The sequence below is a fragment of the Falco rusticolus genome, chromosome 17, assembly GCF_015220075.1.
Source record: "Falco rusticolus isolate bFalRus1 chromosome 17, bFalRus1.pri, whole genome shotgun sequence".
NCBI classification, from domain to species: domain Eukaryota; kingdom Metazoa; phylum Chordata; class Aves; order Falconiformes; family Falconidae; genus Falco; species Falco rusticolus.
In genome coordinates, this window is record NC_051203.1 from 3,210,514 (window position 1) to 3,234,447 (window position 23,934).

General features: G+C 58.1%; 1 protein-coding gene across 1 annotated transcript in view; it reads right to left on the reverse strand.

The window, feature by feature from the left end:
- Nucleotides 1-23,934, reverse strand: part of ITPR3 (inositol 1,4,5-trisphosphate receptor type 3) — a 43,739-nt gene that overhangs the window by 6,610 nt on the left and 13,195 nt on the right. Inside the window, exons 4-49 of the mRNA XM_037410456.1 lie at nt 21,498-21,584; nt 21,155-21,313; nt 20,924-21,022; nt 20,719-20,802; nt 19,646-19,792; nt 19,172-19,267; nt 18,005-18,055; nt 17,281-17,423; nt 17,013-17,112; nt 16,540-16,700; nt 15,711-15,852; nt 15,308-15,469; nt 14,983-15,155; nt 14,735-14,854; nt 14,390-14,572; nt 14,054-14,305; nt 13,621-13,765; nt 13,323-13,470; nt 12,816-13,012; nt 12,541-12,670; nt 12,185-12,242; nt 11,807-11,972; nt 11,487-11,651; nt 11,233-11,301; nt 10,629-10,754; nt 10,332-10,454; nt 9,944-10,144; nt 9,325-9,576; nt 9,101-9,226; nt 8,682-8,807; nt 8,455-8,575; nt 7,535-7,719; nt 7,250-7,398; nt 6,961-7,069; nt 6,699-6,789; nt 6,291-6,460; nt 5,443-5,617; nt 5,176-5,360; nt 4,615-4,815; nt 4,090-4,200; nt 3,713-3,808; nt 3,346-3,447; nt 2,982-3,068; nt 2,265-2,375; nt 1,597-1,789; nt 462-587 (exon numbers count right to left, since the gene is read on the reverse strand). Of these exons, the coding sequence (XP_037266353.1) occupies nt 462-587; nt 1,597-1,789; nt 2,265-2,375; nt 2,982-3,068; nt 3,346-3,447; nt 3,713-3,808; nt 4,090-4,200; nt 4,615-4,815; nt 5,176-5,360; nt 5,443-5,617; nt 6,291-6,460; nt 6,699-6,789; nt 6,961-7,069; nt 7,250-7,398; nt 7,535-7,719; nt 8,455-8,575; nt 8,682-8,807; nt 9,101-9,226; nt 9,325-9,576; nt 9,944-10,144; nt 10,332-10,454; nt 10,629-10,754; nt 11,233-11,301; nt 11,487-11,651; nt 11,807-11,972; nt 12,185-12,242; nt 12,541-12,670; nt 12,816-13,012; nt 13,323-13,470; nt 13,621-13,765; nt 14,054-14,305; nt 14,390-14,572; nt 14,735-14,854; nt 14,983-15,155; nt 15,308-15,469; nt 15,711-15,852; nt 16,540-16,700; nt 17,013-17,112; nt 17,281-17,423; nt 18,005-18,055; nt 19,172-19,267; nt 19,646-19,792; nt 20,719-20,802; nt 20,924-21,022; nt 21,155-21,313; nt 21,498-21,584 (6,403 nt within the window). The remainder of the gene's footprint in view (nt 1-461; nt 588-1,596; nt 1,790-2,264; nt 2,376-2,981; nt 3,069-3,345; nt 3,448-3,712; nt 3,809-4,089; nt 4,201-4,614; nt 4,816-5,175; nt 5,361-5,442; nt 5,618-6,290; nt 6,461-6,698; nt 6,790-6,960; nt 7,070-7,249; nt 7,399-7,534; nt 7,720-8,454; nt 8,576-8,681; nt 8,808-9,100; nt 9,227-9,324; nt 9,577-9,943; nt 10,145-10,331; nt 10,455-10,628; nt 10,755-11,232; nt 11,302-11,486; nt 11,652-11,806; nt 11,973-12,184; nt 12,243-12,540; nt 12,671-12,815; nt 13,013-13,322; nt 13,471-13,620; nt 13,766-14,053; nt 14,306-14,389; nt 14,573-14,734; nt 14,855-14,982; nt 15,156-15,307; nt 15,470-15,710; nt 15,853-16,539; nt 16,701-17,012; nt 17,113-17,280; nt 17,424-18,004; nt 18,056-19,171; nt 19,268-19,645; nt 19,793-20,718; nt 20,803-20,923; nt 21,023-21,154; nt 21,314-21,497; nt 21,585-23,934) is intronic.

Below are 23,934 nucleotides of genomic sequence, written 5' to 3' on the forward strand. Positions count from 1 at the left end.
AAGACCCACAGCAATTAAACGGCATGAGATGAAGTGCGGGCTGCCAGTCAGACACTGTGCTGCTGTCCAGAAAAACTCACGTGCTGATTATCAGTGGGAAGAAAAAGAGAAATTATGTTTGGCTGCAAAGACTGGTATGGACCAAGATCGTTCTTACTAACGCGTTTTCCTAACGTCTTTTATCTGAGAGCTCAAAACCACTCTAACTGACGGAGGCTTTGCAGGTACGTATTCTGTCGCTGCTTCCCCCCATTTTACAAACAGGGAAAGTGCAGCCCAGGGGGAAAAGACTTTTCCCTAAGGAGGAAGCAGTGGGAGGGCTGGCACCAGCAGAAAGCACCGGGGTCTTCAGGAGTCAAGAGGAGACTGAGGGTGGGGGGCGTGCGGGTAAGGGGACCGGTCTGCTTGTGCAGGAAGCTTTTTCTTCTACCTTGAGGAGCTGCAGATGCTGGGGCGCTTACCCATGGAAGTGGCTTCAACGTAAGGGTAGAAGAAAGCAATGATTATGTTGATGAAGACAGCCAGGTTGAAGGAAATGCTTCCCCAGAGTGTCATTCTGCGGGAGAACCAGTACATCAGCGGCATGCCTGGAGGGAGAGGAGGCAGACACACAAACCTCAGGCAACCTTGCGCTGGCCGGGGAAGGCTTTGTCCTCCCAGACATCCACAGGGATCGGCTCAGTACAGCTAGCAGGCCCGGAGGGACCCTTGCCTCCCACTTAAGGAAGCGATGTTAATCACAATAATAATAATAATAATAAAAAAAAAAGAACGTTAATAAAAGCTCCCTCCTCATCTGCTGAAATAGGACTGCAAGCTCAAAACGCTGCTGCTCACAGTTCTTGGCTTCTCAGCCCTTTGACCTGCTCTGGCACCTCGGAATCAGATCAGCTTCATCCTCATCCTCCTCCTCCCCATCACCCACCTCCTACAGCCTCGATGCTTGTATTCTTCAAAACAACAGTGTCTTTGTGTTTCCAGCGCTGGTGCTCGGTCCCAGAGGAGACCCAGCCAGCAATTTCCCACCCATACTGGAAACTTGTTTCCTGCCGAATTCCTCAGATAGTTTTGCCTGGATCTGTAAGTGTTTTCAGAGTTGCTGCACTCCTCATTAGCTGCATCGCAGTATTTATAGCGCGACTATTGAGCTCCTGTTATTTTACGCCAGGATTTCCGCCCTGATGCAGCCCTGAGAGCACCTAAGCAGGTCTGCAGGGTGCAGAGAAACGAGTTTTATTTATCATCTCTAGATTCTGGCCTAGGAGAAGGCAACTGCAAACAAATGAAGAGAGGGCTTTCTAGGGGAAAACACCTGCAGGCGTAATCCCAGGGCATGTGCTCTAAGATGCGTTTCAGACTACTGAGGAGCTGCACCAACAGGCATGGAGGAAAATCACCCCTGGGATCTTGATTAACCTCCGCTCCCTGCAAGCTGCTGGGTGTGTTGGGCTCTACAGAGAGCAAGGGGCACAAGGAGCCCAGAAACATGACCTCCAGGCTGTTGCCAGGGTTTGCAGCCCTTTCCAAGCTGCCCCCCAGTTTCACAACAGGGGCTACGTGAGGAGCCGGCGCTGGGAAGGTCTGGTTTGCTCTTACTGCGCAGCTTCTTCTGCCATTCCATCTCGTTGTGGAGGAAGGATGACTGGTCGAAGAAATCACTGACTTTGCTGCCCTGCTCGTCCTGCTCTGTGGTGGTGAAGAGCCGGTACTTGGTCTCCTTGGTGAGGAACTCGCAGATGCCAGGCACCGGGAAGATTATCTGCTCCATGCTTCGGTCCAGGCGCACAATCTGCAGGAAGCAGGGCGCAGGGGAGGGTGCCGTCAGATCCTGCTCCTGCCACGCTTTGGTTTCCTCTCTCCTAGACCCAGATATGCCTTCCCCTCCTCCCTCCCACTCCACCCAGATCCAAATATCACCAGCCACTCATCTAGAACGCTAGAAGCTGGCCTGGCAAAGGCAGCCCGGGCTGTGCCAGAGGGAAGCTGGGTATCCACCAGGAGATCCATGCTGACGAGCAAGGACGGGGCTGCTGAACTGGCTGCATCCCCACTGCTGCTGGCAGCAAAAGCAAGGGTCCAGGAGGCAGCTTGTTCCCTCAGCTCCTCACAAGCTTTGCTAACGCCTCCAGCAAAAGACCCATTTGCTTTTTGCCAGCACAAGGGTGGGAATAGGGCAAAATAACCGGGCACGAGGCAGCTGGAGCGCAGGTGGGGTTCACTGACCACGTGCATGCACATGCAACCCAACAGCTAACAGGTCTTGCCTCAATTTGGGATGTGTGTTTCTCGTAATATGCCAGCGGATCCTCCTCTTCTTCCTGCACTGGGGCTGTCGACTTCAGCATCTGTGTCAGCTGCTTGTTATTGAGGCTGAGCTGGGATGTGGGGAGAGGGAGAGAGGATGAGAGTGGCCTCAGCGGGGGGAGTCAGCTCTAGCTCTGCACTGACAACAGCGTTCCTCAAAATCTACCAAAGCTGATGAGGTTTTCAGGGAAAAGCAAATGAATTAAACCTTCCTAAAGGGTTAGGAGCCCTCCCCGAGGTGACAGACATTCAATTCCCTGCAATAATTACATCCAAATGCTGCTAATCCACAAATTACAAATCAATGCCCATAAAACCCCAGGGAAATCATATTACTGCTGAATCTCATTTGGGATCTAAGGTACATGGGCAAGAAATGACAGCAAAGGGCTCAGCCCTTCCTTTTCTGCAGGGGAAGGGAGAAAGGCACAAGCAGCACCCGACCAGGGCCACCAGCCTGTGCCTGCGGCGAGCTGGATGTCACCCTATATTTTTGGCTACAAGGGCACTGTTAAGTCTTTCCTTCTTTAGTCCCCCTGGGGAATACCAAAATCCATCAAATCTTCAACAACAAGACGCAGGGTGGCTCAGCAAGGGTGGGAGATTCTTTCCAGCCTCCAGTCAGGATCAGGGCAGCTTGGAGGGGCTCTGCCTCCGTTCCCGCAGCCTCTCCGTACCATGGATGAGATGCTCTCCTCTTCTTCCTCCTGGATTCGCTTCACCGGCTTCAGGAGCTGCTGCAGAGACTTGTTGTGTCGGGACAGCTGGAAGAGGGACAGTGATAACCAGGTGAGCACAGGCTGGTGAGCAGCCACCAGTGAACACGGGAGCAGGGCATAGGGAGTGGGATGGCTGGCAAGGCTGGGGGGTGGCTTTTCAGGAGCCAAAAGCACATTTCCCAGCCGTGCCTCCCCAAGGAGGCCAGCCTGGCTGGAGGAAACGTAAATAAATATAGAGAAAAATATGTAAATCAGTGAGTGGGAGCCCAGGGCAGCACAGGGAGCCCACCCTGGCGGGGACCCTGCTGTCACAGCTCAGTACCTGCAGCGCCAGTATATAAATGTTGTGGCCAACTTCCCGGGGGGAAACCTCAGCATTTTCACACTCCTCCTCCTGCAGATAGGCCTTCTTAATCACATCGACCTGGAAGGCAGCAGGACAGTAAGATTCTCCCCATCTCCTCACCTTGTTTTCCTTCTCTGGCCACAAATGGCTCTGGGAAAACTATTAGGTAAGGATGCCTGTGCAGAAGGTGACCAGCAGCGTGGCAGATGAGATGGTTTTATTGGATTGCGAACCAGAAACTGCATCAGGACCCACAGGCAGAAGAGGTCCAGCAACGGGCCAGGGGGGAGGCTGGGGGGGCTCAATGGGGCAAGGCTGGGGGTCTTTCACTGTCAGCCTTTACCAGTTCCTGCGGGCGGAGGCTGATGAGGATCCGCTCGGCGTTTTCGCTGTCGTGCCTGCTCTCCATGAGGGCCAAGAGGAGCTTGGAGGCATTATCCTGGTGAGGAGAAGCCCTTGCTGAGGCGAGCTGTGCCCTGCTGAGACCCCCTGTGCCCCAGTCAGCTGTAACTCCCCCGTGCTAGAGGCATCCGAGCCTCACACGGCCGTGATGCACCAGCCCAGACCCACCAAGCCCACGTGCTCACACACTCGAGGACCTGACACGTGCACAGTCCACGCTACAGCGGCCACCTCACCCCCAGCACACCCCGTGGCCAGGCCAGCAAGCCCACGCAGTGAGCAACACACACACACATCCCAGCCGGAGGCTCTGCCTACCTTCAGCTGCAGGACCAGGTCCATCCGGTACTTGCAGAGGGGGCTGATGTCGTTAAGGATGAGGGCTGTGATGATGTCGATCCCATTGGACTCATGGGTCACGATGCAGCTCTGGGGGAGCAATGCAACGTGTTATCCCAGGGATGCTGCCAGTCCCCCCCCCGCTTCACCCCATAACACAGCCCAGGTCTGAAACAGAGTCCTGCCCACAGCACTGACCCTGCCCGATCACCCCAGGATCCCCAGATCCCCCTCTCCCTGGAAAGGGCACTGTTTGCACCACTGCTATTTAACCCCCATTCGCATCACCGTATTATCTAGCCAAGCAGTAGCTCATAACCCACCCAGCATCCCCGTGCACCCCGGCATCCTCTGCTGCCCACATCCTGCTCCTGTTCACAGCCTAAACTCAAAAGCTGGCCCTGTCCATGCTGCCTTCCAACGCATCCCCCCCAGATCCTCCCTGGGGCATCCCAGATCAGAGGTGGAACAGCCCAGGCGTGCCAGGAACGACCACAGGGATACCTGGTTCTCGTGGCAGGGCCCTTGGCAGTACTCGGTCAGGGTCTCCAGGGTCTGGGTGATGAGGGCCACATTGTACTCGTTGATGTAGAGCCCCAGGAGCCCCAGCCCCCCCGTGGTGCTGCCGCACATGATGTCGAGGAACTGCAGCGTCTCGCACACCAGGTTGTAGTTGGTTTTGTTGTTCTGGCACCGGAGGAAGTTCTGTGGAGCAAAGCCTGCCGTCACGGGGCTGAGCGGCACCGCTCCGGTCCAGGGGGCAGTCCCGATCCCTCCTGACACCCACTCCAGCCCCAGTTCCATGGGGAATTGGGCTGGGGCACCCCAGTAACATACAGACCTCCGAGAGCAGCACTCGGTCCCACGGACACAGTGGTGCCATGGGCAGCTCCTTCCACAATACCAAGTTATCCATAAGGGATGGTGCATTTGCAGATGGGGAAACTGAGGCACGGAGTGGCTGGTGCAATGGGTTTTTTGGACAAAACTGGGGCAAAAAATCCTACACCCCAGTTCCATGGCCTCTGTCCTGGCCCCCAGACCCTTGCAGCCCCCATAACCAACCTGTAGGTCCCGGTTGTGGTTCTCACAGAGCAGCTGCAGGAAGCGCAGGATAGGCTCCATGATCAAGACCGTCACTCCCATTTCGTTGTTCTGGCCCTGCTCCCCAGTGTCATGGCCCTTCCGAAACCCTATGGCCATTGGGTATCGGGAGGGGGTGCCAGGCATCAGGAAGGTGTCTCCTCGTCCTAGAGGGCAACCCAACCTCGTTAGCATCGGGCTATCCAACGAGACAGACATTGGCTCTACCAAGGGGACACGGCCCCATACCTTTGGTGCCAGGGTCAGGCTCGTCTTTGTCCTCACGGGGCTTGTTCCCAATGTCACTCATGTTCACAGACACTGTAGACTTGGTCTCCTGCTGTGCCTTCTTCATTCGATCGTGCAAAACTTTGAAGAACTTCTCAGACTTCTTGTCGCTCGTCATAAGGTTGTAAAAGGATTTCTGGGAGGAGGGAGGATAGTCATTCAGGTGTCCCCCACGGGGTCCAAACTGTCCCTGCCTGCCCCTCTGAGCCTCCAGCACTCAAGACCTTGGCCAAGATAACCTGGGGAGCAGGTTTCCTTCCATACAACAGCCCCGGACATCACAGCGCTCTTGGATGTGCAGGGGTGGACCGTCCCCTGCCACTGTGCTCTCCTTTACCCTAAGCAGGGACAGAGCAGCAGCAATAACAGCACCCCCAGCCTGGAACCCCACTGGGGTTTTTTTGCACGCACAATTTTTCAACCTCCCTGTGATAAAGGCTTCAAGATGACCCAGGAGCTGCAGCCCTGAGCCGTTTTAGCAATACCCGGCAGAGGGCATCAGCATTATTCCAGAAACAACCTGCAACAACCTGCCCCTTCCCCAGCATCCAGCCCTCCAGCTCCATCCAGCCACCGAACTGGAAAACTCAAAGCCAGACGGATTTCTGCAGCTCCTCCTCTGGATGGCCAGCAAACATATGCAACCAAACAGTATTTTGGCAAAACCTGCTGCCCCGGGGCCACCCCAGGGCTGAGGACTGCCCTGCACCAACATCTTCCAAGTGCCTGCACCGTTACACTGCACCCATCGACCCGCGGCTGCCCGATCCCCCTGGGACCGGTGCCACCACGCAGCTGGGGCTCAGCACCTGGATCTCGGTGTTGCCTCCATCCAGCAGCCGGATGGCAAGCAGGATGCTCTCTTGGAAGATCTTCTCATTCTTGGTGCTCATGATCAGGTCAGCCACCAACTTGGTGGCCCCTTCTCGGTCCAGGCGGCACTGGACAGCAGCGATAGCGGACCAGTCCTGGTCTTGGCCTGGAGGACAGGACACAGGCAGATGGGATGCTGTGGTAGCACAGAGTGAGCACAGCTACATCACTGCCAGGGGCACCTCGGTCCCATCCCTTCGCCTCCCCAAATCCTTTACTCCCACGGAGGTAGGAGCATGGCAACCAGCTACAGACCTGATCCCATCACAGCTCAGGAGATGGGAATTTGAGGGATGTGTGGGCAGCGCCGAGAGATGGGAAAGGTGCAGGAGAGGGGCACTCACCTCCCCCAGCAGCATCCACCATTTCCCCTTTGGAGCTGGACTTCTTGTTCTGCAGGTAATTGTTCAGGAGCATTTTCCGCAGCAGGTTGCCCTGCCAAGACAAATAAATACCATGAGTCTCCCATTGCCTGGGCCAGCGCTAGAGCAGAACGAGACTGAGCACCCATGGGCTGCGGCGGGGAGGGCACAGCCAGCCTGGGAAACGGGGGCTATACAGCCAAGGAGCGGGGCTGAGGACACGCCACGGGACCATGGTGCTCACCCTCTCGCCATACTTGTTCCTCTTCACCAGCATCTGCTGCAGCGTCCTCAGCACCTTGATGCACAGCTTCTCCTCCGTCTCCATGAGGTCCTTGGTGTGCTGCACCAGCCTGGTACAGCAAAGCCACCGTCACACAGCCGCGAGTGACAGGGGTCCCCCCGAGGGAAGCATCCCCACCATCCCTCCAGGCTGCAGGCACACACCAGGATGGACAACCCACAAAGGATGAAGGTCACCAGCCCTTCGCAGCCCTCCCAGCAATCCCAGGGCAATTGCAAAGCATCCTCACTTGGACAGGAACCCTCCGCTCTCGCATCGCTGAAACGCCTCCGTCCCCTCCATGAAAAGCAGCTCTGGCCGGTGGAGGACATCCACCAGGACAGACAGCTCAGCCTCCACCAGTGGTTTCAAGCGATCCTCCAGGGCGCTGATGATGTCCTACAAGTCACAGCACACACTTTTAGGGCCAATGCCTGCCTAGGAGACACGAGCGTGGGAGAGGGACCCCTGCAACGCCAGCACCTTCTTGCTATCATGCACCGACCCATGCCACCCCCACCTCCCTGCCCCACACCTGCAGCTTCTCTATGATGTTCTTGTAGTCCCACTGGTTGGGGGTGGTGGAGACGCGGGGGAAGGTCCGCGTCGCCGTCTTGTAGCTGGAGGTGTTCCTCTGCACAGTGCTGGTGGAGCTGCTGTTGAGCAGGGAGCTGACATGGGCATCCAGGTCCATGGGCAGCGCGATGGAGCGGCTCTTGGCTGCAGGAGACAGGGCCCAAGTTGGAGACAGCCATGACCCAGCCCAGCCCACTGGCTGGGTCCCACCACACCACCTCAGGCCACCCCTCCACCAGCTCTTCATTTGCAGCAGAGAAGGTCTGGGTTAAATAGAAGAGCAAACTCCTGCAGGCTGGTGAGGGGTGGAGTACTTCCATCCATCCCTCCCCGCTGCAGCACATCGCCCACAGCCCCACCAGCCCAGCTTTGGATGGAAAGAGGCCCCAGCGCCAGTTTTGGGTTGGGAAAGCCCAGCATGAAGATGTTGTAAGCACCCTGCCTCAAATTACAAAGGGAAATCCCCACCCAGCGTCTAACCACCGAGCAATCCTTTCCACACGGTGACTCAGTGCAAACAACCCTTCTCCTGAGCCAGGCAGCCACAAGCAGGCTGAGGGCAAAGTCCTGGTGAAGGGAAAACCACCACAAACGCTGGCTTTGTTTCCAAGCCCTTCACCAGCAGGGATCTCTCAACCAAGCCCAGGCTTCGCTTGTCCCCACGCCCGCCCTGCTCATCCCTGGCGATGTAGCTCAAAAAAAGCACATCCCAGAGCCAGAGCTCCCCGTTCCTGGCCAGCAGCCTCTCGCTGGGGTGCCCTGCCAAGACCCGCAGTAGGGACGGCGGCTCCTGCTCGCTGCCGGAGCAGAAGCAGCCAAGGGTGGCTGCATCCTCCCGGATCGTGGGGAACAGAGCATCGCTGCGGCGCAGCTCCTTACCGACCATGGCCAGCGTGCGGATGCAGGCTTCCACCGAGCTCTTGTGCTGCTGCTGCAGCCAGGGACACTCCAGCAGCCTCATGGTGGACTGGAGAAGCTGCACCACAATGGTTTGGTGGGTCTGGAGGAGAAAGCAGGCAGGTATGTATCAACGCAAGGTGTATCCAGACCTTCCAGGGTCTTGATGAGGAGCTTTCCTCCCCCCAGCCATGGCCTGTCCTTATTACCTGCAGCGAGGTGCTGTTCTCCGAGAAGGGGGAGCTGAAGAATGCGTTGATGGTGTCCAGCACCACCGTCAGCACATACTTCTCCAGCGTAGGGTCTGGCAGGCGCTTCTCTCGCTTCTTGCACATCTGTGAGGAGGAGGGAGGACGATGATGGCACCAGGGCGAGGGGAGCATGCACCCTGGCCAGATGCTGCTGGCACCTAGCTGAGCTGAAGGACGTGGCTAGTGACCCAGCTCCTGGGTCTACACCAGAGAGTCCTGACTGCTCCCCAGCCCCTCATGGGGCAGCTACACAAGTCCCCGTGGTGCCCATGCCCCGCTCCCCAGCCTTTGAGGGACCTTCGGTGACACCAACCTGTCCCCAGCCGATGCAGCAGCCATCGCTGCCGTGTCCCTCCCACTCAACCCTCCCCACGCACCCGGGCCATGTCCAGGGTGAAGTTCTCAAAGAGAGTCCAGATGTGGTTGCTGGTGTAGATCTCCTTCATCTCTACCTCCGTGTCCACATAGCAGTGGTTGACGAAGTTCACATAGGCCATCTTCACCTGCCGGGGAGGAAGGGGTGGAGCGGGTTCACAGGCACCATCAGGAGAAGGCAATCAGTGTAAAGCCACCAGCACCCTCCTCACTGGGCACCCCGTACCTCCGTGATGCAATCCTCATGTGTCACCACCCGCACCACATCCTCCAAGGGCAGCAGGGACGTGCACTTGATCTCTGTGTAGACGTTCTTGCCCTCGGCGCAGGCAGCCAACAGGTCCACCAGTGAGATGTGGTACATCAGAGGGCTGTTCTCCTCCACCCCATCCCTGGCCGCTGTCATCATCTCCAGAAGGGTGGCCAGTGAAGCCTTGTCATTGTAGAAAACCACCACATCGTCCCCAGCATTGGTGAGCTGCAGGGAAGGGTCAGTGGTCACTGCTCCAGAGAAGGAGGGTCAGAAACCTCACAAGGCAGAAAACGGTGTCCTCTGCAGCGGGGCGATGAGAGGCAGCAGCCGGCGAAGGGTGAAAGGGCCGTGCATTTACAGGGAAAACCAGGCATTTGCAGTGCAATCAAAAATCAGTTTGTGGGACTTCAAAATGGTTATCGGATCTTGGACCTTGCATTAAGCTCCTGGAGATGTTTCCTACTCCAGGGAGAAGCCAACACGGCTGGGAAGGCTCTTCCTCAAGGCAGAAGCCACCGGTGCCCCTCCCAGGAGCCGTGCCCTGCTACACCCCCCGCTCATGCCCCACAGGTTGGGGGGAAGAGATGCTCACCTCAGTCATGATCATGTCCTGGCATTTCTTGACGTACTTGCCCTCAGCCTTGATGATGGTGTGCAGGAAATCGAGGTACTGCACGTGGCGGCCGTGGGTGGCCACGCAGTGGATGAAGTGCTGCGGCACCGTCTCATTGATCTCTGAGCAGAGCTGGTAGTTGTTGAGGAAGATGTGCTGCATCGTCTCAGCCTCCAGGAGCTGCGGGACCAGGAGAGCAGAGTCAGGCCGGTGGGATGCGAGGAACAGCCTCTCCTCCTGCCCTGACCCTTCCTCTCCTGGGGTCTCTGCCTGGGTTTTGTATCTCTTGCTCTCGACCCCAGGAGCGGTACTTGAAGTCGCTCCTGCTGCTGCCACCTGCAACCACGCTTCAGCCCCTTCTCCTTACCCCCGGGGTTAGGAACAGGTTGAGGTGTTTGTGCAGCAGAGCCTGGTTTTCCTGATTGCCAGCACAGAACTTCTGCAGGAACTGGTGGGTGAATTTCAGGATCTCCATCATCTTGGCATCACCCTGAGGAAGGGCAGAGAAAAGAAATACCCAGAGTTGGCAAGGGATGGAGAGCAGCGACAGGCTGCTGCCCCTTCTGCCCTGCCCAGCCGCAGGACCCAGCCGTGCAGGGGTCCCCCCGCATCCCTCACCCCTTGCCCTGGGTACTTCAGGACCAGCCAGCTTCTGCCCACCCACCTTCTCATAAGGGATCTGCAGCAGATCCAGCATCACTTTGTGGGCGTCCATGTTCTTCAGAAGGCGCTGCTGTTTCTTGCGCACTTGCTCTCCGACCCCGCACATCTTATTCAGTCGCTCCAGGATCTAGGGAGAGAAGGACCATGGTGGGAAGCCTGGGAGCCCATCAGCGTGGCCACCAGCACCACGGGCTTGCTTGCAATCCAGATGTGCCCTCCATAAACCCAGATGTGCTCCCTGCATTGCTCCCAAATCTTGGCACCCCCCCTTCAGAAACCCTCCTTGCAGTGCCACGCAGGGAGCCCTCGTAGCCATCACCCCCCCTGTCCTCCAGTCCCCCCAGTACAAGGCTCACTCGCCAGCCCTGGGGATGTAACAGGGTTCCTCCTTCTCCCGAGCTGGCAGGAACAAGACCTCGCTCGGACTCGTTTTTACTGAACCAGGAGAACTTGGAAATCATGCCCCCCCCCCCCCCCCCCCCCCCCCCCTCCATGATTTCTCCCTTTCCCTTCTTGCTGGTGCCCCCACGCCAGCCCAGGCCAGGCAGACATCGCTGGCCGTGCCTCCAGGAACAGCCCCGGGGACAAGACTGGGTCTCACTTACCCCCTTGACTATCTGGTAGTTCTCACTGCTCTTCTCTCCAGGAGCAATGACCTCCTCGTCGGCAGTGTGCTGCAAGGGGACAGGAACAGCACCAGGATCCCACTGCACCTCTCCAAAGCCTGGAGCATAACTACACCCTGCAGGACCCCCCCGACCCTCCTCTTCCAGCCCACCGAGAGGACCGAAGCAAGCTGCACCTTCGCCTCCCACTCCTCTCCCACCCCGGTTTCCAGGGTCTTGCTCAGGGCTCTCACCTCTTTCTTCTCCTTCTTGTTCCCCTCCACCGTGCTGTCCCCTTTGCTGCTGCCCTTCTTGTCCACCCAGAGCTCCGATTTCTCCACCATCGTGCGGAGCTTGTCCAGCTCTGACTTGATCACCTTGTAGTTCTCGACATCCTGGGCTGAGATCAGGAGCTGCACCTGCAATGACATTCCCAGTTTGAGGCACAAACCCCATTCCCCTCCTCTCCCAGACCTCCTTCCCAAGGAAAGGGGCCAGGACCCATCCCATGTCCTGCACCCAGAGCCAAGGGTGGGTGCAGAGGTGCCCCAGAGCAGCGTGCCAGCAGGGTTACCTGTTTGAAGGTGTGCAAGACCTCCTGCCTCTGGCTGAAGTGCTTGAAGAGGAGCTGCAGGGAGCCAGAGATGAGCGGCGGGTAGTCGTGCATCGTCAGGTGGATCAGAACCCGCAGAAACATCCTCCCTCCCTCGTCATCCACCTCCAACATGCTGCTCGTCTTCCTGAAGCCGGGACAAAAGCGCTTGGAACACCAAGCAGCCAGGCGGGAGCTTGCATGCACTCAGTCCCGCCTGGGGGCTGATGCAGACAGCTGCAGTAGCCTTTAGAGCCTCATCTTCCTCATCACCTGCAGCCTTCAGCCTCGGCAGTATGGACAGGAGAGAAAGAGCCCTACGGCCAGGCTAACTATGCACTGGAGGGGGCAGGGACTCACCCCACACCGAACATGGCTTCCGCGTGCTCACCGATCCGGTCCAGGTTCATGGCTGCGGCTGAAGGGAGAGGAAAGGGAGATGAACGGGATGGCCCAAGTCATCCCTGTACCTTGGCAGGAACCTGCAGGAACCAGCCCAGCTCCCTGGCCCCAGCTCCCTGGCCCCTGCTCCCAGCATCCACGATGGACACAGGACACCTCATCCCATCTGCCCAAACTCCATGCCCCGCCACGCTCCCTGCAGCGGCAGCGGTGGGCGGAGAGCTGCTGGAGCTGTCACCCCCACCGCCGGTGTCCCCCCAGCCTGCGGGGTTTGCCGAGTTGAAGGTGTACCAGGAGCAAAGTGGGAGAGTTACTTGTGGAGTCAAAGGCTGGAGCTGTCCCATCGGCCGCGCTGTCCTGCATGGGGTAGACTTCCACAAACTCCTTCTTGAAGACAGAAAGCAGGTAGGAGATCCTGTAGTCCAGCCGCACGTTCAGGATGAACTGGCAGCAGCAAAGAAGAAAGCAAGGAAAAGTGAGTGCCCTCTTCATGCCAGCTGTCTCTCTGCACCAGAAAACCATGTCTTCTCCACACCACCCCATCCCACCCACAGCTCCACAAAGCTTCTCCCTCCCCAGCAGCTCCAACCTGCAAGATCTCCAGGATCTTCAGCTTGGTCTCCATCACCACAATGTTCTCACTCTCAACGCTCCTCCCTCTGTCCACTTGCTCTGGGGCAGACCCGGCACTGAGGCTTGGGGGGCTGAAGATGGACTGTTTCCTGCTCAGCACCATGGTGGACATCATCTGCCCAACGCCCTGGATTGATCTCCGCACGTTCTTCCCTGCGGAGGCAGCCATGGTGGGCAGGGTTAACGCAGATGGAAAGGGAGGTGGCAGAGGACCAGCAGAAGGACCCACTTAAGACTGGAAAATGCTGGAGATACTAATCAGAGAACGAGCAGGAGGGACTGGCTATTTCTCTGGCATGGCCAAGGGTTCAACACCTCCCACCTCCCAGTGCAGACCCAGCCAAAGCTTCCATGTCAGCAAACCAGTGGCTCGTTTTCTTGCAGCCAAAACTGGAAAGCATTGGTCAGGCCATGGAGAACACCTTCCTGCAGGACCATGCCTGATTACGGAGCGGGGACTCACCCGTCACCTCGTCGTTATAGACCGCCTGCATCATCAGCTGGGGGTTCTGGACGCAGTCAATGATGCCAAGCAGCGTCCGCGTCAGGCGCAGCAGCTCACTGAAGCTGTAGAAGCCGAAGTAGATGAGGTTGTGGGCAAGGCTGACGACCTGGGGAAGGACAAGGCAACTCCAGACCTCGCCATGCTCGGGGCTGAGTGGGAGAAACAAACACAGGGGAGAGGGGTGCCAGCACGGCCACCCTCATCTCAGGGACAGTTGCACCCTGCGACGTGCCAGTGACACTGGCAGGACTCGCACCTCGAAGGTGAGCTTGTTCTTCTCCTCGTTGGCGAAGGGTACTGCCTCGCTCACCACGTTGTTGAGGTAGTCCTCCACGAACTCCATGGTGCTGGCAAACTTGTTCTTCTTGTCATCACGTGAAACGTTGAGGTTGGAGTCGTAGCTGCAAAGGGAAGGTGGTGGGAGTGAGGTGGATGGCAGCGAGTCTGCTCACACCCAGCCTGGAAGGAGCCTTGGCCAGGCAGCTGCTGAGCCATCGTGGGCAGAAGTGATGCTCATGACTGTGATGCAGCCTACCTCCTTCTGAAGCCCAAAACCCACAAAAGTCACTCCAAAAATGCCCTCCTCCCAGTCCCTGCTATAGTCAGGCCAATCCCTAGACTGGATGGCATCTGCCATCCCACCTCCTGCCCTGTACCTCAAAGCCACTGCACGCCCCAACATGTCTCACTCTTTGATCGTGATGGCTGTGGGGATCTCAGTCCAGAGCCGTGCAAACTTCACAGGCATCACCAGCTCCTGGGGGTCCCTGTCCACGTGCACGTGCAACATGAGGTGGCAGAAGGATGCCCGGAGATCGAAGGGCAGCATCTCATCTGCCATGCAGAGGAAGATCAGGTCCACACCCAGCTGCTGGGAGATCTCCTTGATGGCCAAGTACTGGCGATCCAGACACATGCGGGCAAAGAGCTTCAGCTGGTACCTGCCCAAGGACGAGGGGGAGAGGGAGTGAGGCCACGCAACCGTTACAACCTCACCTGGGGAGAAGATGCCGCAGGGTCGTCACCTGTAGTAGCTGAGGACATTCTCATCATGGGCATTGCCAGCCCGGGCCTCCTGTGCCAGCTGCCGGATGCTTTTCTCATGGTGGTCATTGTTCTTGTCCGTCCAGGTGAGCCAGACCTCCTCCTCCGAGTACTCGATGCTCAGGTACTCATGGGTCTGGGACATCTCCTTCACCGGCCTCAGCCTAGGACAGAACAGGGGTAAAACCGGAGAAGCTCCCACAGACAGAGAGTGGCTGCACCTCCAGGGCTGGTGGGGGTTTTACCAAGACATTGTGGGAGCTGGTGGAAGGCAGGGCCAGGCACCAAGCCCCCGACGTGGAAAAGCTCCCCCCTTGGCTACTCACTCCGTTTTGATGAGGATGTCACTGTTCTTTGGGTCCAGCACACACTTGCAGATCAGTTCCTGGGTGACGGGGATGGCAATGTGGTTGGAGACGCACAGATCAGAGAGGTAGTCCAAAAACCTACAGAGCAGAGACAACTCGCTGTGCAAGGGGGGTCCCCGGGGGGGTCTCTCCTCCTCTGGTCCAGGCGCATCCCACCCATCACGCAGCACAAAGCTCTTTGGGATGGGGCCTTTGTGGACACGCACCGTGGCTCGCGGTTCTTGCGCACCAGGCTGACGAAGGTCTCCACCTCCGTCTTCGTGATGTGCTTCTCCAGCAGCTTGCGGTTGTTGTGCAGCAGGGCCGTGATGGTGTCCTCAGCGAGGATGTCATAGCCGATCTGGGACTGCATCATGCCAAACTGCTTGGCAATGTGCTCCTGGAGCAGGCAGAGAGGCGGTGGGTGAGCACACGGGGCTGGGTGTTGGAGACCGGCAATGCCCCCCTGCCCCACCACCGAAAGCTCAGCAACTCCTCCGGGTTCTGCAACACGTGGTGGGATGGGGGCTCCCCCCGTCATCCACCATGCACCTGGTTCTTGCGATAGTCCTCCTGGGAGTGTCGGAGCACGCGGTAGCACAGCCGAAACATGTACTGGTAGGGAGCGTTCTTCTGGTCCGACAGCTCTTCCAGCCGCACCAGGGGCCCTTCCCCACCCTTGTCCTTGAAGGGGGCTTTCAGGATCCCAAAGATCTGCCCAAAAGCAGAGATGGTAAGTGCTGTGTTCCCCTCCACACCGTCACCCCCACACATGGCCAGACACCAGCAGTATTGGCCAGGAGGGCTTGGCGCACCACTGGGCCGTGAGCTGGAGACCAGCTACACCTCCTCCATGGGGTTTTCCAGATCCCTCTCCTCCAGCGGGGCCCTGGGCAGAACAGGACATCTCCACAAGCCCTCGCCCTTGCTCAGATGCAGTCTCAGGGCCACTCACCTGCTTCAGGATGTTCTGCTCCCGCATCAGCTTCTGCCGCTCCCGGTTGGGCTTGGTCACCACGATGTCCAGCACATTCTGGCCATTGTTGGGGACGTCGCTGACAAAGAACACCAAGTCCTCCAGCAGCTGGATCACGAACCTGCAAAGGGGCATGGTGCAAGTGGGCAGGGGGAGGCTGCTCACCCAGACTTGGGTCCCTGCAATGATGCCGGCGCATTTTGGAGGACCAAAGAGCCCACGTTCAGGGCTCAGAAGACCACCAGGGAAGCTGCTGGCTGATCCTCCTCTCCCTCCTAGAGGGAAACGGCTGCCCTGAAGCAAGAGGTTTGCAGCCCCTATGGTTCCCAAGAAAACTGTATGTGCCTGGGTAAATGCCAGGGGCCTTTGCTCATGATTCATGCCAGGGATTTTGCTCTGAACGCCTCTGCCCCCTTAGTCACCTTTGCGGGACCCGTGCAGGGCGGGCTGGCAGGACGGAAGCAGCTCGCTCCGTCCCACGGGGGATCTGTGTTTGCTCAGGAAGCACCACGAACCCACCCACCTAAAAATAATACCGTGACTAACCCGGCTGCCCCTATCAAGGGGCCATCTCTCAGCCCCTCGGATATTTTTCTAGCGGCAAAGGAGGGGCTGGAGCGGGGCTGCGGCGTTATCTAGTTTCCTTGCCAGACTCCTGGGAGAAGCAGGCGTGGATTTGGGTTGTGGGCAGGAAAGCAAGACAGCACTGGCACCAAGACCCAGGCAGGGGCCCCATCCTGCAGCGATGCTGGAGAGCCCTTGGAGGAGCCCAGCATGGCCCCATCTCCCAGGGGAAATGACTTTTTACCTCCGGTCATTCTGGCTGAGAAAACCTTCGTTCATCTTCTCCACCACGTTGGCCAGCATTGAGCTGGCGTCATTAGCAAAGTCCAGGTCCCGGATCTCGGACACGGGCACGGAGACGATGGCGAAAGCTTCTTTGTCTTCTTTGGTGGGGCAAGTGCCCAGCTGGGAAACAACGGGAAAGCAGCATCACACAGACAGGGCAACGTCAAGCATGACACACCATCTGCCACCAGCCCGGGTGAAGTCAGTGACTCAGTTCATCCCCATCAGAAGGGATGGGATGGGCTCTGGGCTACCGGGATGGGCTCTGGGCTACCGGGATGGGCTCTGGGCTGGTGTATAGCCACCCCCTTACATCATCAAGGTATTTCAGTCCCTGCATAAAGGCTGGGTGATGGGTGGGAAGGAGCATGCTAAGAGGTACTGGGGCACAGGGGATAAATCCATGCACGGGAGCAGGGAGCGGGGCCATACCATGAGGCGAATGGGCCTCTCCTCATCGATGTCAATGGGCACGTTGGTGCTCTGGATCCAGGTGTTGGTGCAGAGGTGGCGTAGCCTCACGTAGGAGTTCCTGCAAAACGTGTCCTTGTGAGCGACCCCCACACAGACACGCCAGCCCCCACCAGTCCCCCCAGCACCCAGCAAAGCCCCTGTAAGAACAGACTTGCCAAAATTCCACACCACGCAATCGAGCCCACCTTCATTTCACCCCCCCTGTGGCAGCATGTGCTCTACATACCGCGGGACAAAGGAATCCGTCTTCTGCAGCGTGGTAGGGTCCAGCTCGAAGAGCGAGGCGATGTCGTTGCCGTGGGGCACAGCCACCAGCCGGTATTTGATCTTCTCCCCGGTGTTCCTGCGGCTGGCGCGGCTGCTGCCCCCCTGCAGTGGGGAAAGCGGCTCTGAGCCCGGCGCGGGGCTGAGCCCAGCCTCCCTGCGCGCACGGCGTCGGAGACACGCAGCGGCTACGCTCAGAGCAGAAGCTTTTGCTCAGATGCCGGGCTGAGCCTCGCAGCGCGGCGATGCACGAGGGGCTGCAAGAGCACAAGCACGGCGCGATGCACCTGAGCTACGAGGCCATCCCTTCTCCAAACCTCACCGACAGCAACAAGGCAAAAAAAACCCCTGGAAGTCCAAATCTCTTTTCTACCAGCACTTCCCCGTGGCCTGGGGATCCAACATGCACTGGGACCCTTCCAACAGATTGCGGCAGGGTCCTCTCACAAGCGGGATGTAGGGATACTACTCTACAGTGCGGGATGCGGGGATGCTCTGCTGGGCGGTGGGACAGCCTCCGGCCGCAGCCTCGGCACCAAGCAGGACCCGGCGGCACGGTGCGAGCACTGTCCCCGCAGCGGGCTCTGTTTTGGGGCATTTCCCTGCTTTCAGGCAGATTTTAAGAGACGGCATGATTTCAGGCAGCGGCAGCAGCATTTCTGCTAGCGAGGCTGCACACAGCTCACCGTGGGCGCTGCTTTGGGCTCAGCCACGTCTCCTTTATAACTTGGGTTTTCCTGAAAAGTTAAAGAGGGAGATGAAAGACAGCTATCAGTCCTCCCCCTCGGTCCCTCCAAAACCCTGAGCAGGGGGTGTTATCTCTATTCCTGCCTTCCTCGATCACATCACAGAGAGAGGAAACCTGCCCAGATGGGGCTGGAGGACGTGACCCCCCCAGTGCACAGCGCTCTGTCCCCAAGGAGTGGGACAGGGTGAGCCCTGGCGAGCAGACCCGGGGCTCTGCGTTGCAGCAAGACGAGCTCTTGCTGTAAATCCCTCGAGGCTGAGGTCTCAGTGAGCACCACAAGCCGGGCAGCAGCAACCCAGGATGGGGATCAACCTGTGATCTTCTTTCCTCTGCAGATGATGTCACCTGAGTGTCTTTTGGTTTAAAGCAGTCATTTCAGAGCTCCAGTATTTGCTGGTTTCCATCCTACAGTGGTGGAAAGGGCCTTGGGGGCTGCCTTTGGTTGTCTTCTCCAGCTAGGGAAGCGCACCGAGATACCCCCCGGCACATGCCTGCTCCCCTGGCAGCAGGGTGTAGCCCTTGGTCATGGCAGCTCAATAGCACCAAATAAATCATATTAAGTGCAGCAACTTCTTTGTGCCTCTATCAGGAGGCCTTGAGCTGGTCTTAAATGGGAGCAAAAAAATCTGGCAGACCGTGTTTCCAGGCCCAGATTTTGCCCACACCCTCCCCAGGCAAGGACAGCAGGATAAATTATCTCCTGCTTCCCTCGCACCAGGAGGTTGCACTGGTACAGCCCCTTGGCCCAGAGGAAACCCCCGGCCACCCCCTCCTGTCCCCCCAGGCCAGAAGAGGAGGGTGCCAGGAACAGCAATTTGGTGAGCGAACCCCTGCACCGTGGGGAGGGGGACTGCGGTGGGAAAACATAGCCTGGCAAACAAGTAAATGAGGATGATGCTCCCAGCCCCAGTGCCAATGCCTCCTGCCAGCAAGGAGGAGCTGCGGAGGCTGGGGGCAGGAAAACTCTGAAATCAAACTGGAGTGGGGCCAGAGGCCACCCTGAGCATCGCTGCTCTGCCTAAGGGGGGGCGCTGCCTTTGCAAGGGATGGCACCAGCCTCCTGAGGGCAGGGCAGGTTTCTGCATCCCTCTGCTCACCCCCTTACCTCCGCTGCCAGGTAGTTGCCTGTGGCAAGGTGCTTGAAGCGGTACAAGCCGTTCCAGTGCCCGGCTCCCCCTCGGCACGGGTCGTGGTGGACCACCTGGGAGAAGCAGAGGTGACGGTGCATGGGGCTGTGTGGAGCCGGGATGCCGGTCCTGTCTCCCAGCCTCCGCTGACCCCAGGCAAACACGCTGGTGATAAGAGCCCCGTCCTATCTCCAAGGCGGCCACGAGCAAATGTACTCAGGGTGTGGAGCTCAGACAGACACCAGCACCCATCCATCAGCAGCCACGGTTCCCAGCACCCTCACAAGACCTGGAGCTCCGTGCCAGCTTTCACCAGGGCAGTCAGGCTACCAGAGATGGCAATGTATAGAGATAACCATTCCTTCTAGCAAACCCCCCCGGGTGAAAGTGCAGTGGCCCTCGGAGGTACCCCGAAAGCCTGCAGACACACGTTCCATGCCCTCCCCGCTCACCTCCACCTCCCACAGGGCATTGGAGCTGGTGGCCGAGGTGGCCGACTGCCTCAAGGTGGTGCGGAGGAAGACGTGCAGCTTGCCTTTGTACTCGTCACAGGTGAGAAACTTCTCCTGCTCGGCGTGGAAGAGCCTCACCACATCCCCCTGGATGAGGACATGGTGGTGAGACCCAGGGACATGGTTTTCCTACAAGCCAATGCATCTTCTCCTACGACCCACAGGATGGGATTGCCCCCACACACGGTCCAGAGCAGGGCACAGCTCCCAGCCATGGCATGGCAGGACACCATCAGCAATTCCAGTCCTACCTCCCCGAGCTGTGCTAAAACCTGCTTTTGGCAGCACAAATGCTTCTCTGAACCCAGGGGAAGGCACCTTGCACGGGCATGGGGCACCCCGCACTCTGAAATGCCATCGCTCCCTTTACTCGCTTCCCTCTGCTTCCACTCCCCGGGATGTAAAATGGGTGCAAACCCACCACTTTACACCCCTGGAGCGGGCAGAGGCTCTGCTCACCAATGTGTTTAAGGCATTAACGCCCCAGGGAGGAGGATGCACTGCATGCGGGAAGCTGGGGATAAGTGCAGCGCCTGGGGACGAGGGTCTGTAAGATCATAACAATCAATATCCATCCAGCTGCTTCCTGGAGGACTTCAGAGCCAAACAATAGCTCTGCAGGGAAAGTTCCTTTCCCAGGCAACAGCCAGCCCTGCTGCACGGCTAAACAGCCGAAAATTGTCCTCGCAGCTAGAAGCCGCTGCTGGTACTATGTGTGCCTCGTATTGTCCTCGAGAGCCAATTTAATACAATAAGGCAGAGGGTAATTGCATGCCCCCCTGGGTACCTGCTGCCAGGATACTAAAATATCCAACTCTAGCTCGCTGTTACGTTCTCCACTTGATGAATTCTTCCAGAAATTAAGGTCCTCAAGGCAGGATTCTCTTTCCTCTGCCCTTGTCACAGAGCCAAACGGCTGTTCACATGTCCTGTCCCTGCAGGGGACCCAGTGGTGGGTCCCTGGAGCCTGTCATGTCCCAGGTGGCCGGCGGCAGCCGAACCTCCTTCCTTACCCCTTTCAGCACTTCCTCCATGTGGTCGCAGAACTGCATGAAAAGGTTGATTTTCCAGCTGGTGTTACAATTGACAGAGTTCACCTAAGGAGCAAGAGAGCACGGTCAAGATCCCTGGGACAAGAAAAAAAGGAAGAAAAAAAAAAAACCAACCAGGCGAGCCCTAAAAGCCAGACCATGCCGAGGCAGCCCAGCCTCGCCATACCTCCTTGCAGCCAGCGTTGTCAGCAAGCTCGTAGTTGCTGGCGTGCAGCGGCTGCCCGGCGTTGACAGGGTTCAGGATGACTTTGTCTCCCACGACTACCTGGGGAGCAAAGTGGGAAAGGGAGGAGCGAGGATGAGACCGGGCAGCCGGTGGGGAGCTGAGCTCTGGCAGGCAGCACGCACGCTGCTTTCTGCACATCTTCATTTAGGGGCTTTTCAGCCCCGCGCTCACGTTATCTCCGTTGCTCCTCAGCTTCCAGAAGGGCTGGATGAAGAGCCACGATCCCTCGTTGCCGGTAGCATCCAGTGTCACCCTCATGGCGTTTTTCTCCAGCAGGGCTGGCAGCCGCTTGTTCACCGTCAGGTACTTGTTGCTCTTCATGTGGAGAAGCTGGAAAAAGCAAATGCTGGGGTGAGCTGCAGCAGTACAGCCCCCCAGGCTGGGCGTACCCAGGAGGTCTCCCACAAGCTGCTTCCCAGCAGCTGCCTGGCTCATATGTGCTGGATCTGTGCATCCCCCCCCCAAAAAAAAATTCATCTGCCGAGCGCGGAGGAGGGGTAAGACGCGCCTGTACCTGTATGACGCTGCCGTATTTCACCACGTCCCCATGCACTTTCTTGTTCTCTGTCTCGTTCTGCTTCTGCTCCATCTGGGCCGCATGCTGAATGCCGAAAGGAGGAGAGCTGAGTGTAGTAGCACCCTCCTCACTCTGCGGGAGCGTGTCCCAGAGAGGCCACCCGCACCCTCAGGTACGGGGAGGGTGGGACAGGGCTGGGATCCAGCATCAGCATCACTCTGTCCCCCAGACAACGCAGGCCAGAGCTACACTATGGTCCTTAGCATCCAAAAGCTCAGCCCAGGACCACGGTGTGGCCCTGAGCAGCTGTATGAACTCCATGCAAGCTTTAAACCGAGGATTTAAAAATTATGACAGCGACAAAATGGCACTGGAATTCCCCCAAAACCCCAGCAGGTCTCACAGGGCAGCACCAAAAGGGGACTCTGTGCACAAACCAGGGACTGGGGCAATGCACCCATCTCAGCCCCGCTGCAGCAGGGGCGTGGGGACTGGGGTCTCCTGGCAGCACCAAGACCAAAGAGCAAAAGGCGCTGTGCCGGTGGTGCTGTGCCCAGAGACGGCTGCAGGTCCAGACCTGCTGCAGTAGATGCAGCAGGATGGGTCCCCACCAGCTAAGATGCCCCAACAGTGAATTGCTCAGCACTGCTTGCAGTCCCTCTCTCCAAAACCCCAGAGATTTTCCATGACACTCTGACACTCAGCAGAGTGATGTTGATGTACATGGAGCAAGACAAGAACTTGCTCCCGCAGCAGATCCGTCTGGGAACGGCGAAGGCGCGCCAACCACCCCGGCGCCAGCCTGGGCACAGCCTGGGCAGTGCCAGCCCAGCTCCCCCGCGGCTGGGATGGGGAACGGCAGCAAGGGATGGAGCTGGGAGAGCATCCACCCCTTCCCATCCTGCTTTCCCTTCCTTTCGCTTGATAGCAGAGGAACTGGGAACCAGCTGAAATCGCAGCTCCGCACGGCGAGGATGGGGCAGTCCATCCGTGAGTCCCCGAGCAGGCGATGCTGGGGCTTTGAACACGCCTGGCACACGTTGTTTGTGCACCCTTTGCTCTTTTGAATGTTGCCACCACTTCAGCTAACCCTCCGTCCCCACGCAGCTCTGGGGGCCACCCGGGGATGTGAGCCCTGTGGCGGTGGCTGCTGCTATCAGGAAAACAAACCTGTTGCCAAGAAATTCTGCACCGATTGCAGAGCTGGGAATTTAACAACAGCCCCATGGAGCAATACAGCGCCGGTGAGAGATCCGGCACCGCGGAATGTCCTAAATCTGCATCCAGATCTGAGCTCCTCCCTTGCCGAAAGCCAGTGGGGCTGGGAGGGGGAACTGGCTGCCCCAAGCATGCAAGTCCATGGGGGCTGATGTTCCCTTGGATGGGACAAAGTCTGTCCCCAAGCCACGGCAGGATGGGGTGTCAGGGTCACACGTGGGGGTGGGCAGCCTGGGAGGGTGCAGGGAGGGTGGGGAGAGATCAGCAGAACGGGGAGGGAATGTTGGCACAGCATCTGGCTGCACCTGCAGTTAGTCAGCCAAGAAAACAAGAAAAAAGTGCCTTAAACCCACTTAAAAACAACAGTGCAAGAGCACAAGCTCGGAAAGGTAACCGTGGGCATCGTGGATAGCTGAGCAGGGTTTCTCCGCTGAAGACGCGGGCTACATCTGCTTCAGGAAATTATCTCCATGGGCTGGAAGATGTTTTCAGCCTGCGGAAGACGCTGATAAATTCCAGCCTGGAGCCCAGTGCCCTGCCAGGACACCCAGGGGCTTTGCAGCAGCAGGGACAGTGCTTTGCCGAGCACCCCCTCCCTGGCCGGGCTCCCCCAGCTCTCCGTCCGGACCCGGAGGAGCATTTGCCAAAAGGGCAACACCAGGAGCAGGCGGAAAGGAGCAAGGAAATGACAGAATCTCTTTAAGACAAATCTTAACCAAGGTGCAATCAATCAGGCTCAGAAATGAGCCTCACTGTCCAGTCACGGCCAGTACAGCTGTCGACCTTACAAGTTACAGTTTAACCGGAGCAGGGAAATAGTGTTTCCTCACACCAGCAGCCACACAGGGCTGGTTGCAGCAGGAGGCACTGACCCTCGACCGGCATCTCTGAACCAAGCTGGGACACCCCGTCCGGACACTGCATCAGACCTCGGTCCCCAAAGGCAAACCCGGACTGGTGGGGCTGGGCTTGAAGCCTCATGAGATGATTTAATGAATCTCTCCTGAGCTTCGGTTTTATGAATCATCCTCGGGCCTCGCCAGCTGAGGCGATTATGCAATGTTTAACATGGGCCTTTTCCAAACCTCGTGGAAGTCAACAGAGCCTTTCTCTTCCACAGACCTTTGGAGCAAGACCTGGCCATGGCAGCTTCCTCCTCCGCGCCAGGCACCCCTGGGTGCTGCGGGGTGTGTGGGGCTGTGCTCACACAGCACCT